Source organism: Narcine bancroftii, chromosome 6 (genome assembly GCF_036971445.1).
Source record: "Narcine bancroftii isolate sNarBan1 chromosome 6, sNarBan1.hap1, whole genome shotgun sequence".
In the NCBI taxonomy this organism is placed as follows: Eukaryota; Metazoa; Chordata; class Chondrichthyes; order Torpediniformes; family Narcinidae; genus Narcine; species Narcine bancroftii.
This window is the reverse complement of record NC_091474.1, coordinates 123,642,833-123,658,626: the sequence shown is the minus strand read 5'-3', so window position 1 is coordinate 123,658,626 and position 15,794 is coordinate 123,642,833. Positions and strand designations below refer to the sequence as shown.

Here is a 15,794-nt window from a genome sequence, read left to right as displayed (position 1 = left end):
AAGCAATTTTGAATATGTGATTACAGACACAATAATAATTAAAAAAATTATAACAAACATGTACATCAAACTGCAAGAAAAGGAGAACAAGGAAACAAACTGTAAACCTAAACAAAAATGGGAACAAGATCTAAACATAAAGATAAAGAATGAAACATGGGAAAAGCTATGCTCCGGAACTATGAGAAATACAATAAACACGAGATTACGCATGATACAATATAATTGGTTACACAGGCTATACATCACACCCCAAAAGTTAAATAAATGGGACCCAACAGTATCAGATAGATGTTTTCACTGTAAGATGGAAATGGGAACAACAGTACATTCAATTTGGGCATGTGAGAAAGTGAAAAAATTTTGGGAAGATCTAAACCAGGTATTAAAAGCAACATACCAAAACACCCAGAGATCTTCCTTTTAAGTAATATAAGAAATAAAGAACTTGGACTCGATTTGATTGGAGCACAAAAAAGATTTATTATGATAGCCCTAGCTGTAGCAAAAAAATGTATAATGTCAACCTGGAAATTAGAAGATAGCCTGAGAATACAGCAATGGTACATAGAAATAAATAAATGTATTCCATTAGAAAAAATAACATATAATTTTAGAAATAACTTCACAATATTCGAACAAATATGGGAACCGTACATGAAACACAATAGAGAAATCCTACCATGGACCTCCACCCCCTAAAATGACAGAAGGAGAAGACAACGAAATGAACTGACCCAGTATGTAAAAGGAGAAGACACAAATTCCTTGTTTATTTTTATTAAGTGATGACATTGTTTAACGGGTTTAATGTATCATATAGACTGAACTTTGAATAAATGGGGAGGGGGGTGAGGGAGGGAGGGAAGGGAGGGGGGAAAAGGGGATAAAATGACACTATATATTCAAGAGAAAAATGTTTGTATGTTGGTCAGTATGGTTCATAGTGTGAAAAATAAAAAAAATAAAAAAAAACATGTCCTGAAATTTGTTTCTTTGCAGCAGCATCACATGTGCAGAATTGCTATAAATCACATTGATAAAAATATATATATAAATTAGTGCAGAAAAAGAGAAAGTGTGGTAGTGTCTGTGGTTCATTGGCCCATATTTGTCATCAGGCTCCTTTCTGAAGACACTGCCTCTTGTAGATGTCCTCGATAGAGTGAAGACCGATGCCCATGATGGCTCTGGCTCCATTTACAACCCTCTGTAGCCTTTTCCTATCCTGTGCATAGGCACCTCCATAGCAGACAGTGATGCAACCAGTCAGATTGCTCTTGCAGAAATTTGCAAGAGTCTTTGCTGACATGCCAAATCTCTCAAAGTCCTCATGAAGTATAGCCGCTGGTGAGCCAACTTCATGACACGGAAGCCCCAGGACAGATCTTCAGAGATGGTGACATCCAGGAATTTGAAGTTCTTAACCCTTTCCGCTGCTGACCCCTTGATGAGTACTGGTTCATGTTTCCTTGATTTCCCCTTCCTGAAGTCCACAATCATCTCCTTGGTTTTGCTAACATTGAGTGCAAGGTTGTTGTTGTAACAGCACTCAACCAGCTGATCAATCTCCCTCCTGTATGCTTCCTCATTGCCATCTGTGATTCTGCTGATGACCATGGTGTTTGAGCAACTGTGTCACAGCATGAAATGAAGAACAAGAAAATGACCAGACGTAGTCAAGTCAAAGTTCAGTAAAAGTAGTTTACTCAAACAGGCACGTGCTGCTTTTTTATTCAAAGTGCCAAACGACGTCATCGCATTGTGATGTCATGTCATCACCCGAGCCGGTTTGATTAAGTATCCTGTGAGCTGCTACAGTGTCATTAGCAAATTTGTAGCAGGAACTTGAATTGTGTCTTGCCACACAATCAAGGGTGTTGAGCAGGTAGAGCAGTTGATTTTGATCATCCTAAAGTTTGGGCAATTTCTCTTACTGTTTTATTATTCTTTTTCAGTTCTTAGTGGCTTCTTTGGCTTTCATTGGCACAGCTCTGGCGATCATATTGAAAAAAATGGTAATTTAGACTCCAAAGGTGATCAAAAGCTTAGAAGCAAGCCTGGCTCTCTTATACCTGAACCAATGAAGCAATTAGACATACCTGAGTAATCACAAACACTTGTGAAGTCAAATGTCCCAATCATTATAATGCCCTGAAATACGGGTCTCTGTACAAGAAGTGCTGTGGTTTCTACATGGCCAAAATAAATTGTAGACAAATAACCTGCAATAAAATCCGGAGTGTGCACTTTAATCCCATGCGAATTTTTTGATTACAAATTTAAAACTGTGGAACACAGGGGCACAGAAAGGGGGGGGGGGGGAAGAAACATTGTATATCTCAAGGTCAGGATAATGGGCAACTTGGAGGGGAACCTGTGAATATCGGTGTCCCGTTTTGATGGTGGGGTCCTGAGTTTGGAAGATGGATTTGGCGAGTCGTTCCTGCAATGAGGAGATGGCACTCACCGTGCGCCAGTCTTGCCCAGCGTTGGAACTCGTGCCCTGTGGTTGGCTGAGCAAATCCAGCCCCGCCTACCTGTAGCCCTCCCGCCAATTACGCCCCTGATGTCTCAAACGTTCCACGCCCCCCCCCCCGCGATAGGAGATGGGCGCACGTGACCAGGAACCCGGCAGCTTTGGCTCCGCTCGCCGCTGTTGGTCGCGATCTTGGGCGACGGTGCCGAAGAGGGAGTTCTCAGTTCCCCGCGGCCGCGCAGGGTTCTGAAGCGGCCATGGGGAAGCCACGCAAGAAAGGTCGGTGTTTGCCCGAGCTTGGGTGCAGACCGGGGGCAGGGGGAGAGAGATCGGGAGTGGGGGCCACGGGGCCTGTGGGGCGCCTCCCTCCCAACTCTGCTCCCGGCCCGGCTCCCTGTTCAACTCTTGTCGCTGGCTCTTTGGTGGAAGTGTCATCTGAGGAGTTGAGATGTAATTAATCCGTAAACAGAAGTGATATACCACATATTTGAATTATTGACCGAGCTGCAGTGCAGAAGAATGAGGGGAGGTTTCATAGAGGTATTTAAAAGTACAAGGGTAAATATAATTGGGCTTTTTCCACTGAGGATTGGTTTGTATCTCACCTGAGGACATGGGGGGAAAAGTTTAGGGGGAACTTCTTCACACACACACACACGGGGGGGGGGGGGGTGCTGGTACAGAGTTACTAGAGTGCATCAACCTAGACGCTAGTGACGCGGGAGAGAGTGGGGGGTGGGGGTCAGGTCTGACGGCCGTGACTGTATGGGGGGGAGCAATGCCCCCGGATGCCTCCTCTCCCACCCCCGGCGACAACCTGCATAGATAGGACTGGATGCAGATCAATAGGGCGAGGCAAAAAAAAAAGATTCAGCACACAGACTAGAAGGGCTGAAGGGGATCTGATTCTGTGCTGCAATGTTCTATGGTTCTATATCTGTAAAACATTTCTGGTTCAGTGAAGTCCCATATGTGGATAACTCTTAACTGTGTCATTAGGGTTTTTAGACCTAAATGTCAGAAAAAATTAACATAAATTAAAATAATTACTCACTTTTTGTTCGTTTACACTGCACACCTTAAGTTCCTGTGCGCGTTAATCCCTGTGCTTTAACGTGGCCTGTGGCTGTAACTGTTGTCTGACGTGTGATATCACTGTGTTGGCATCCATGACTGTCGATCCTCAGACCATGCTGAAGGTAGCAACGATTTATGCGTGGCATTATTCGCATGAACCATGAATTCATGCATTTCATAAATGCCTCTGTGATGTGGAGAGGGATGAGTTTGAGTAGAGCAGGTTGTCTCATCATCACATCATCAGCCGGACATCAAATTCACGAGGTGAGTTTTGTGGTGCGACTTAGACTGCAGGCTTACCCCAAAAAGTAGTACGGGTCCTGCAGGATAAATCGTGATGCAAGAATTGACTAAATATTCCTACACTTTCCTTTTTAGATTGCCCATGTCACGGCAAGTTTTGTTGATTGTTCTGTTACATCCCTACAGTCTAAAAACCATAATTGGGAAGTTAGGGATGGAGAATAAATCTCAACAATGACCTCCTTATCAAAATCTAGGGACAGAAAGGAACGTAATAAATAGAACAGAAGGAAGCCATTCAGCTCCTTGCACCTATTTTAAGATCATAAAGATGAATCAGGGTCTGTTCATGGGGACACTATAAACACAAGAAGCAAACAGATGGAAGGAAGTTTGTGTGGAGCATAAACAAGGATGTAACCTGGTATGGAATGGTCATTTTTTTTAATGAACTTATTTGCTTAAGTTTCTTTGATAGTGACTACTGAACCCATACCCTCTTAAGTGTACAAGGAAAGCAGGAACATGGGAAAATCACATTGCTGGTTCCTTGATAAGACATCTGCCAGGTGTAATGTCATTCCCTCACTGATAGGTGAGAAAACTGGAAATACTACTGAATAAAAATACAAGGAATACAAAAGTCAGCCTACTGATGGCTTTGGAGAGGCAGGAAGAGATGGGCAGGAAATAATAACCAAAATAGTATATATTAAATTACCCCAACATGTAAAGAGATAAATATAAAGGATAGGTAGGTAAATATTCACAATGCAGGAAAAAGTGTAATTTCTATTGGATATAACCGTTGTAGTGACATTCGTGGGTGCTGATAGAGCTAGATGTATCCAGTAAAATGGAGAGTATACAAACACATCCCTGACTTCTATCTGTCTTGTTCATGGTGGAATGGCTTTGGAAAGTCAGGAGGTGAGTTGCACACTCCAGAATAACAAGCTTCCTACTGTCTTTTGTAGCCACTTATTACTTGGCTTGTCCACTTGAGCTACTGTCCAATGGTAATCCCCCAGAAATTGACAGTAAAACAAGAAAAGATGATTGGTATGTGCATCTATCAAATGTCTTGAAGGCCTTTGGTTTTGCTGTTAAGACTTGTATAAATAATGATTTTTTTAAAAAATTAGCATTTTCAATATTTTATTGTCTATGATGTACCTTATGATAAATGGTATTCCTGTCGCATCTTTACTTGTAGGGATTGTGATTTATTTGGACTGTTTTCATGAGTGGAACCTGTGGCAGAAAAGGTTCAAGCATAAGGAGAATTTCTGATGCTAAGCTTTCACTGTAAACAATAGCTGAGGAGATTGCTGCATCTGGAATCTGGTGGTGTCACTTGGGAAGGAGAGGATAAAAATGCATTTGTGGCTTGACTGGTAATTGTGAAAAGGGATGTGAAAAGGTTCAAGATATGAGCATTGATGGTACAGAACTAACAGATTTTTGCAGTTTTGGATATTATTATTTGTAATATCCCCACACAATTTTAATTCACTGTTTTTAGATATATAATCATGTTACATTTTCTGATGATTTAAAGGGATTACAGGAAATGGATCCCCACAGTTTTAAAGGAAGCATGGGAAGCAGGCTTGAGATGGGTTGAGAGGGTTATGGCAATCATCACCTGGTGAGGTAGATGCTCACCAACAATTTAGAAATGGATGAATGGATTTTTTTTTAATTTAAAAAAAAATACGGCACCTGGTATTCCCAGGCGGTCTCCCATCCAAGTACTGACCAGGCCTGAGCCTGCTTAGCTTCCGAGATCAGACGAGATCGGGCGTTTTCAGGCTAGTATGGCCGTAGGCGGATGAATGGATTAATAGAGTTTCACTGCATTGACAATCACTGAAGAGTCAGAGGGATTCCAAGAGTACGTGTCCATAAATCTTCCAAGGTAGCATAGCCTTTCAGTAATGTGGTTGAAAAAGACTCTGGCACATCTATATAGACAGAGGCATGCATAGACTACCGGAGTTGAGATTATATGCAAGAACAGTACAAAAGACTAATTAGGCCATAGCTAGAGTACTGCATAGTTTTACGATATTTTCATGAATGAAACAGGGGTGATGTTCACAAGGCCAGCGATCATTGCTTGATCCTATTTACTCTGATGAATTGCCAGTGAGCCACCATCTTGAACTGCTGCATCCTGTGTGGTGAATGTACTCCCAGTGTTCTTTCTACGTAAGGAGCTCCAGAAAGTAAGCCTAACAGTGATAAGGTAATAGCAAATTTAAAAAAAATTGGACATACAGCCCGATAACAGAGCCTTCTGGCTCACAAGCCCATGCTGCCCAATTATAACCAGCAACCCCTGTACGTTTTGAAGGTGGGAGGAAACCCACACAACCCACATAAACTCCTTGTAGACAGTGCTGGATTCAAACCCAGGCTACTGGTGTGATAACAGCGTTGCACTAACCACTATTAAACATGCTGGTTATTTCCAATTCCAATATTTCCCATTTCCAGTGGGTTACCTATGGTGAAAAATGGAAAGTAGAAATTAACACATTTTTTCCTAAGGTTTACAGCCTGTTATTAAAGCAATGCCAAAGGGGATTTAAATGAATGTTTTGGTTAAAAAGATGAAAAGCAAGTCCCATCTTTTTGGATAGATTACTAAGTGGGCAGGAACATGCCTGATGGAGTACAGTGTGTACTGGAGAGGGAAGAATAGAGAGCAGAATGTATTTTGAATGAAGGATGCAGTTAACGTTGCATTCTGAATTAATGCAGTAAACATTGTGTTCAGGAAGAAAATAACAGATTTCTCAATTCTCATTGGATTGGACATCATCTGTGGAGAGGGAAATGAAGTTAAAGTTTCAGATTGATGACCTGTCCTCAAATTGAGGAAAAACAAGGCAACGTGCAAATTGCGAAGGGGGGAAGAGTTGGGGAGAGAACAGAGAGATCCAGAGTAAGGTGGGGGCCAAAAGAAACTGCATAACACCTAGCTCAGAGGGACTGGTGAAAGCATGCTAATTGCAACATACCTGTCTTGAGATAGTTTAAATCAGAGATGAATGAGAACAGGAAAGAGGAAGAAATCCTAGAACTGGGCAAAACAGAACCTAACAGAAGTTTGAAATCTTAAATGAAAGAGAATACTGGAAATGTCCATCATTATCTGCAGAAAAAAAATCTGAGTTCAAGTTACAGGTCTATAAACTTTGCGTCAGAATCAGCCTGCCCTGACATAAACTCTTTCTCTGAATCTATGGAATTGGGTAAAAACAAGCAAGTCTGCAAATGCTGGAGAACAAATATAATACACAAAAGAGGGGCTCAGGCCTGAAATGACAATGACCATTTGCTATCCATGGATACTACATGACCTGAATTCCTTAAACACTTTCGTGCTTTATGTTGGGTATAAACGGATTGTGCTCTGCTTGATAGGCTGTGTCTCATAAAGCATCACGGGGATCGGTGCTTGAAATTGCACTACAAACTACAGTAAACCCCCTGTTATCCAGAATTCAAGCAACCAGCAACCTCAAGCCACCAGTCTAGTGTGGATTGTGACAGGCCATGGAACCTGTCTGGAACCTAGTTGGAAGTTGCATCACCTGCCAATCAAAGTTGGACTCTGCCCACCCATTGGTGCGCACCTGATCACTGCCCCTTTAATCACCTCGTGATTACTTGGGCCGGATCCTCCAGCTTACTGAACTATAAAGTCCACGTGGACTTTTGCTCTTCGGTCCTGAGACAAATGCTGCTCCACTCCAGGTCGCAAACTGGATATGCTGGAGGAATCCTTGGTAGAGTGTGCACTGCACAGGCTGTTAGATAGCATTGGAGCCATGCTCATGTTAGGTAGGTGGTGTATTGTAATCTTTGGTTGTTATACGTTTGTACAAAGTTGCTAGTATCAGTAGTGTTAAGTCCAATGTGACTGGTTTGCACTGTGTATCAGTGTAAGCAGTTGCTAATATTAGTAGTGTTAAGTCTGATGTCACTTATTATGCTGTGTTTTGTGATTGAGAGTACTTGTGTGTTTAATCCCTGTTGCAATCCCCTTGCCTCTGTTTTCATAAAGATCCTTCCTCTGTTTGGCCTGTGTCCAGACATTCCTCTTTGAACCCACTGAACTTTCCCACAACCAACAAAAGAATTGAGGAAATAATTAAAAAAAAAAGATAAAATTAAAAGTAAAAATAGAAGAGTTTAAAATTGTAAAAGATAAATGTTCTCTACTGTAGCACAAACCTTTGAAGATGGGAGCAAATATTCAGCCAGCTGAATGCCTTGGTCATGCTTTGCTGGTCGATGCTGCTTGTCATTTGGGTGTCTCCTTAACCCTGGTTAATAAGAGTTGCCCCAGTCAGAGGTTTTATCTGTAAACTTGGGGGAGGGGAATAGTTAATTATCTATAATGTTATTATTCATCTTTTGGGTGGCTCCGAGGAGGAGGAAACTGCAGATGCAGCGATGGTTAAATGTTTTCAAAGAACGTGACTGAAAATAAAGTAAAATGCTTTAAGGTTTATGTTCATGCAAGTGAAGTTTGTTCAGGGTAAAGTTGTATTTTTGTCTTTTAAACTTTTTATTCTCAATTCAGGTTTATTAGTTAGACATTGTAAGAGTACGTCTCAAGCAACCGGAAAATTCATTTATCTGGCATCTACCAATCCTCATACGTGCTGAATACCAGGGGTTTTACTGCATATCAACTATTTGGTTGTGAACAGCGTTCCAGGTTTCCAAGTGTGTTGATGACATAGTTAGATGGACTATACATATATAGGATGATGTTATGAGATTTCAAGGGAATATGGTCAAGTTAACTAAGTGAATGAAGATGTGGAAGGTGGAATATAAATATGGAAAATCATGAGGTTTCCGGTTTGGTGCGGAAAATTGAGTATTTGTTAAATGGTGAGAGATTTGGGTGGCAGGGTTGACATGGCAGTATTCACAGTGTTTTTAAGGCATCAATAATCAGGACTGGAGTTCGAATCCTTCACTTACTCTAAGGAGTTTGTACGTTCTTCCCATGTCTGCATGGGTTTTCACCAGGGACTTTGGTTTCCTCTCACTTTTCAAAATGTACCAGGGTTGTAGGTGAATTGGGTGTAATTTGGTAGCACGGGTTTATGGGCTGAAAGGGCCTGTTACCGTGCTGTATGTCTAAATTTAAATTAGTTATTGCTGATATTCAAAGGAAATTGAGAATCCCCGGAGCCCAGTGAGTAGGTGGAACACTAATAATTGAGCAAATAGTCTTGATGGTGGTCTAGAAGGTGGTCATAGGAGGCTGAAGAATAATAGTTACAGGACTTCCTCGAGTCAGCAGATTAGGCAGTGCTCAAGCAGTCAGCTGAGGATCTGAATGCTTACACCAGGGCTGTCACAGACTTTATCAAAACAGCTGTTGATGAGTGTATCCCTTCCAAATTATTCAGGATATTTCCCCAACCAGAGGCCCTGGATGAAAAATTAAATCTGGAATCTACTGAGAGCCAGATTGCAAGCATTTAAGTCCAGAGATCCAGATCGATTATAGAAGAAGCAGGTATGACCTGTGTGGGCGAAGTGGAAATTCTGGATGAAAATGGAAACTACAAGGGGCACTCGACAGCTGTGGCAGGACCTAAATGCAATAACTTGCCACAAAACCAAATCTGGTGAAGTAGCAGACAGCAATGCTTCGCTCCCAGAGGAATTCAATGCCTTCTATGTCTGATTTGACGACAGCGAAGAACTACCCCTCGACGTCCCCATGCCTTCTAATGACCCCATCTTGTCTGTATCTGAGGTGACGTTTGTAGTCTCTTTAGGAGAGTGAATCCAAGGAAAGCATCCGGTCCGGATGGAGTTCCTGGCCAAGTATTAAAAATCTACATTGACCAACATACCAATGTATTTAGGGATATCTTCAATATCTCACTCCAGCAGGGTGTGGTACCCACTGGTTTCAAACAGGTATCAATCATACTGGTGTGATAGTCAATTTGTGCTGTCAAGATAGAAAATACACGGCAGAACCATAGAGGATGCAACACAGGTTTATTAAATTACACTAGCGGGAGTGAGACAGGATCACCTTAGTCAATACCGAACCTCACTCAAAGATCACCATGAAATGGTACAGTATATAAGGCATTTTTTTTGTGGCATATCTCATAAGTTGATAAGCATATCTCTTTGAATTAGTTTGAGGCATATTGTTATAATTTCTTGTTAACATATGTTGTGTTCTTTTAAGAAATGTAAATCATTGTTGTCAATCACTTACCCATATGTACAATTGATATTGTTAAAGTTTCATGTCTTAAAAACAGTTGAAGTAATGTCGAGTAGATTTGCTTTTAATACATCTTGAACATCTGTGTCTTGTGTGCGTGGGGTTTAAGTTTTAATTATCGCATGCTAATCATTAGTCTGGAGAATTTATTGAATGTTTAAAACACAGAAAGGAAGGGTAACTTTGTTGGTGCCTGATTCTGGTATGTGAAACCTATGCCTTTTGTATTAGCTTTGACAAGCCATCTTGAACTGGAAGACATTTTTTTGCTGGGGGGTGGGGGAGGGGGATGTTTATGAATGGAGCCACAACTTTGACATGTTCTGTTAGATTGGAAAGTGTTAACTCTCCTGTCAACCTGTTTAATTTTTTTTTCTTTGGCTTGGCTTCGCGGACGAAGATTTATGGAGGGGGTAAAAAGTCCACGTCAGCTGCAGGCTCGTTTGTGGCTGACAAGTCCGATGCGGGACAGGCAGACACGATTGCAGCGGTTGCAAGGGAAAATTGGTTGGTTGGGGTTGGGTGTTGGGTTTTTCCTCCTTTGCCTTTTGTCAGTGAGGTGGGCTCTGCGGTCTTCTTCAAAGGAGGTTGCTGCCCGCCAAACTGTGAGGCGCCAAGATGCACGGTTTGAGGCGTTATCAGCCCACTGGCGGTGGTCAATGTGGCAGGCACCAAGAGATTTCTTTAGGCAGTCCTTGTACCTTTTCTTTGGTGCACCTCTGTCACGGTGGCCAGTGGAGAGCTCGCCATATAATACGATCTTGGGAAGGCGATGGTCCTCCATTCTGGAGACGTGACCCATCCAGCGCAGCTGGATCTTCAGCAGCGTGGACTCGATGCTGTCGACCTCTGCCATCTCGAGTACTTCGACGTTAGGGGTGTAAGCGCTCCAATGGATGTTGAGGATGGAGCGGAGACAACGCTGGTGGAAGCGCTCTAGGAGCCGTAGGTGGTGCCGGTAGAGGACCCATGATTCGGAGCTGAACAGGAGTGTGGGTATGACAACGGCTCTGTATACACTTATCTTTGTGAGGTTTTTCAGTTGGTTGTTTTTCCAGACTCTTTTGTGTAGTCTTCCAAAGGCGCTATTTGCCTTGGCGAGTCTGTTGTCTATCTCATTGTCGATCCTTGCATCTGATGAAATGGTGCAGCCGAGATAGGTAAACTGGTTGACCGTTTTGAGTTTTGTGTGCCCGATGGAGATGTGGGGGGGCTGGTAGTCATGGTGGGGAGCTGGCTGATGGAGGACCTCAGTTTTCTTCAGGCTGACTTCCAGGCCAAACATTTTGGCAGTTTCCGCAAAGCAGGACGTCAAGCGCTGAAGAGCTGGCTCTGAATGGGCAACTAAAGCGGCATCATCTGCAAAGAGTAGTTCACGGACAAGTTTCTCTTGTGTCTTGGTGTGAGCTTGCAGGCGCCTCAGATTGAAGAGACTGCCATCCGTGCGGTACCGGATGTAAACAGCGTCTTCATTGTTGGGGTCTTTCATGGCTTGGTTCAGCATCATGCTGAAGAAGATTGAAAAGAGGGTTAGTGCGAGAACACAGCCTTGCTTCACGCCATTGTTAATGGAGAAGGGTTCAGAGAGCTCATTGCTGTATCTGACCCGACCTTGTTGGTTTTCGTGCAGTTGGATAATCATGTTGAGGAACTTTGGGGGACATCCGATGCGCTCTAGTATTTGCCAAAGCCCTTTCCTGCTCACGGTGTCAAAGGCTTTGGTGAGGTCAACAAAGGTGATGTAGAGTCCTTTGTTTTGTTCTCTGCACTTTTCTTGGAGCTGTCTGAGGGCAAAGACCATGTCAGTGGTTCCTCTGTTTGCGCGAAAGCCGCAAACCTGTTTAATAGTGTGGAATTTAAAGTGTCTTCAAATGGTTAGTTAAAATGCTAATATATGCATGGCTGTGACTTTTTGAAACCCTGGATTAAATGCAAGGAACTTAAATAAGACATGCTTTTCCTTAATAATTGTAATTTCTGGATGACTCAAAAATAGAATCATTCACATTGGTGCCCAAGAAAAGTTTAGTAACCTGCTTTAATGACTATGTGCCATGTAGCACTTGCATCAAAAGTGATGGCTTTTTGAAAGGCTGGAATTGAAGCATATCCGCTCCTGTCTAAGCAGTGAGACGGATATGTGACATGGATATATTCCAGTTCGCCTATTGTAGCAACAGGTCTACAGTGGATGCTATTTCACTGGCTCTACACAAAGCCCTGGAACACTGGACATTTAACACCATCATCCCCTCAAAAATAGGCAACCTCCAAGGCCTGGGTCTACATGCCCCACTGTGTAATTGGATCATGAATTTTCTCACCTCCAGATTACAATCAGTGAGGATTGGCAAGAACATCTCCACAATCTCCATCAGTACTGGAGCACCACAGGGCTCCCTGCTCTACTCATTTACACCTACGACTGTGTGGCATGGTACGACGGTAACACCATATACAAATTTCCCGACAATACCACCGAGGTGGGAGGAATAAATAAAGAGTCAGCATATAGGAGGGAGGTGGCCAAATGGTGCACCAACAACAACCTTGCACTCAGTCACCAAAAGTAAGGAGCTGATTGTTGACTTCAGGAAGGGAAAACCAGAGGTATATAATCCAGTGATCATTGGGGGAAAAGTTCTTGGGAGTACTATTGTGGAGGATTTTTTCCCGGTCCAAACACACTAAGGGCATCATGAAAAAGCATGTCAGCACCTCTACTTCATCAGGAGTTGGCAGAGGTTTAATATGACACTAGAAACACTGGGAAATTTCTGAAAATGTGTGGTGGAAAGTGTGCTGACCAGCTACATCACGGTCTGGTATGGGGACACCAACACCCATGAGTGTAAAGCCCTGTAAAAGGTAGTGGATACACCTCAGGATATCACAGGCAAAATCCTCCCCACTACTGAAAACATCTACAGGGAACGCTGCTATAGGGTAGCAGCAGCAATCATCAAGGATCCAGACCACCCAGCACATGCTCTGTTCTCACTGCTGCTATCAGGAAAGAGGTAAGGGAGGTGTGGCCATGCAAAGGATCTAGTCCAATGTGTCTTGGATGAGCTCGTCGTGAAGAGTATTAAAAAGATGGTTTAAAATTAAGATTTTTTTTCCACTGTGAATGACAAAATGATCATTAAGAAGCCATGACAGCAAAAAACAAAATCGGAACAGACATTGACTCAGCAAAGAACATCAAGTGAAAGCCTGAAGGGGAGTGGAGCAGTGCTGGGGGGCCACCACGAGACCTGAATATAATCCTGGATAAGATGGAGACTTTATGCACTCGTTTCATGGGCGCTGAAACTGCAATGAGAGATATGTATGAGAAGATGACTGAAATTAAAGAGGCAATTGATGATTTAATGCAACAAATGGGCCAAGTGGAAGTCGATGGTTAAAATGCAAGAAAAGCTGAAGGCTTGGATAAGCAAACTATGCTGGACAAGATCAATCAAACGGAGAATTTTAGCAGACCCAATAATGTTTGGATTATTGGTTTGAAGGAAGGGAACAAAGGGAGAGATCTGGTGAATTTCTTTGAAACATGGATCCATGAATGTTGGGAGAAAATAAATTCAACTTAAAACAACAAATAGAAAGGGCACATCAGACCCAGAAGATCTGATGAGCTGCAGCTACGGCTGGTCCTGGTAAGACTTTTGAGTTACTCGAAACGGGAAGCGGTTTTGGGAGTAGTATTTGATTATTCTAAGCAACACAATGGCCCGCTTGAGATCGATAGCGGAAAGGTGTTATTCTTTCAAGACTTTAGCCCAACTTTGATTAAAAAAAGGAAGGACTATGATGTAAAAAGGAAATTGTGGTCAAAGAATATAAAATACTCTATATCCTGCGATTCTGAAGGTCAAAGTAAGGAATAGCAATTGGCGTTTTATCAAGACAAAAGAAGTGGAATAATTTCAATGAAGATTATGTAAAGATATTAAACAAGATTAAGAAGAATGTTACAATGGGACCAAGTAAAAAGTGTATTTCTTGAACTGTCTTGTGTATTTATTGTTAAATGTTATTGAAATTTGCTTGGAGAGCTCAAGAAAGAGTGAGAACTTGGTAAAAAAATACTAGCAGGGTGGAGATGCTGGTGAAAAAGGGATAGTGGTGCCAGGAGAGGAGCAGTTTTGCGAGATGGTGCTTGGAAGATTTGTGGGCTTTTTTTCATGGGCTTCTGGGATTTTTCTGTTTACGTCACTGTCAGAGCAGGGGTACTATATATGTTTGTTAAAGGGGAAAGATCACTATTACTTGAAAAAATTAAAATGTTTTATTGCTGAAAAATATTTGTTTAAGAACTAGTATGGATAGAATGTTAACGTTTATTAATCTGAATGTTAATGGCCTAAATGGGACGGTGAAAAGGGTCTTTGCACACTTTTTTTTAAAAACTGAAGGCAGATGTAGTTTTCATGAAGGAGAAACATCTTACTAAATCGGAACATGTTAAATTAAAAAGAGGATGGGTGGTGCAAGTAATATTTACTTCTTTTGGTTCAAAAGCGAGAGTAGTAGCAGTTTTAATTAACAAAAATGTACCAATAATAGTAGAAGATGTATTGATTGACCAAGCTGGAAGGTTTGTAGTGGCACATCGTAAAACTTATGCAGAAATTTACACTTCAAATTATGGCGATGAAGCTTTTATGAAGGATATCTTTTTAAAAGTAGCAGAGAGTAAACCATATTGGTCAGGGGGATTTAATTTCTGTTTGGATCCGATATTGGGTAAATCAACGAGAATGGTAACAAGGCTGAAGGCCTCAAAAGCAATGCTATCATTTATGAAGGATTTAAATCTGATTGATATCTGGAGGTAGCTCAATCCCACAGAGAGAGACTACTCGTTCTACTCAAGGGTCTATGACTCACAGAGAAGAATTGATTTATCTTTGATGTCTGCACAGTTGAAAAGCAGAGTGGTAAAAATTGAATACTTGGTGAGGCTATTAGACCATTCACCATTAACCTTAACCATTGTGATAGTGGAAAAAATAAGATGTATACAGATAGCGTCTTAATGCCACGTTTTTGAAAAAGACAGACATTTGTGAGTTTATTAGGAGACAGAACTATTTTGTGAGAGAAATCTCACTTCCACCGATAACAGCTTTTTGATATGGGATATCTTTAAAGTTTATCTGAGAGTCCATGCTGATGAAGATCCAGCTGCGCTGGGTGGGTCACGTCTCCAGAATGGAGGACCATCGCCTTCCCAAGATCGTGTTATATGGCGAGCTCTCCACTGGCCACCGTGACAGAGGTGCACCAAAGAAGAGGTACAAGGACTGCCTAAAGAAATCTCTTGGTGCCTGCCACATTGACCACCGCCAGTGGGCTGATATCGCCTCAAACCGTGCATCTTGGCGCCTCACAGTTCGGCGGGCAGCAACCTCCTTTGAAGAAGACCGCAGAGCCCACCTCACTGACAAAAGACAAAGGAGGAAAAACCCAACCCCAACCAACCAATTTTCCCCTGCAACCGCTGCAACCGTGTCTGCCTGTCCCGCATCGGACTTGTCAGCCACAAACGAGCCTGCAGCTGACGTGGACATTTACCCCCTCCTTAAATCTTCGTCCAACCCTCTTTTCAATATTCTTCAGCATGATGCTGAACCAAGCCATGAAAGACCCCAACAATGAAGACGCTGTTTACATCCGGTACCGCACGGATGGCAGTCT

General features: G+C 42.2%; 1 protein-coding gene, 1 long non-coding RNA gene and 1 other non-coding gene across 7 annotated transcripts in view; 1 reads left to right on the top strand and 2 right to left on the bottom strand.

Moving 5' to 3' along the window:
* Nucleotides 1–738: 738 nt before the first annotated feature.
* On the bottom strand, nt 739–3,688 carry LOC138736416 (uncharacterized). Its single transcript, XR_011340274.1, has 3 exons — nt 3,534–3,688; nt 2,103–2,225; nt 739–1,994 (listed from the first exon to the last, which is right to left on the bottom strand). It is a non-coding gene; the product is annotated as an uncharacterized lncRNA (long non-coding RNA).
* elp3 (elongator acetyltransferase complex subunit 3) overlaps nt 1,816–15,794 on the top strand; it is a 147,886-nt gene continuing 133,907 nt past the window's right edge. For 4 of the 5 annotated variants that reach the window (XR_011340272.1, XM_069885912.1, XM_069885911.1 and 1 more), the window contains exon 1: nt 2,607–2,758. Coding sequence is in view for 2 of the 5 variants with exons in the window: in XM_069885912.1 (XP_069742013.1) it covers nt 2,737–2,758 (22 nt within the window). In the remaining 3 variants the exon portion in view is untranslated. Of the gene's footprint in view, nt 1,889–2,606; nt 2,759–15,794 lie in introns of those variants that run through there. The other variant, XM_069885914.1, reaches the window with a different exon arrangement.
* Nucleotides 5,516–5,634, bottom strand: LOC138737977 (5S ribosomal RNA). Its single transcript, XR_011341406.1, has one exon. It is a non-coding gene; the product is annotated as a 5S ribosomal RNA (ribosomal RNA).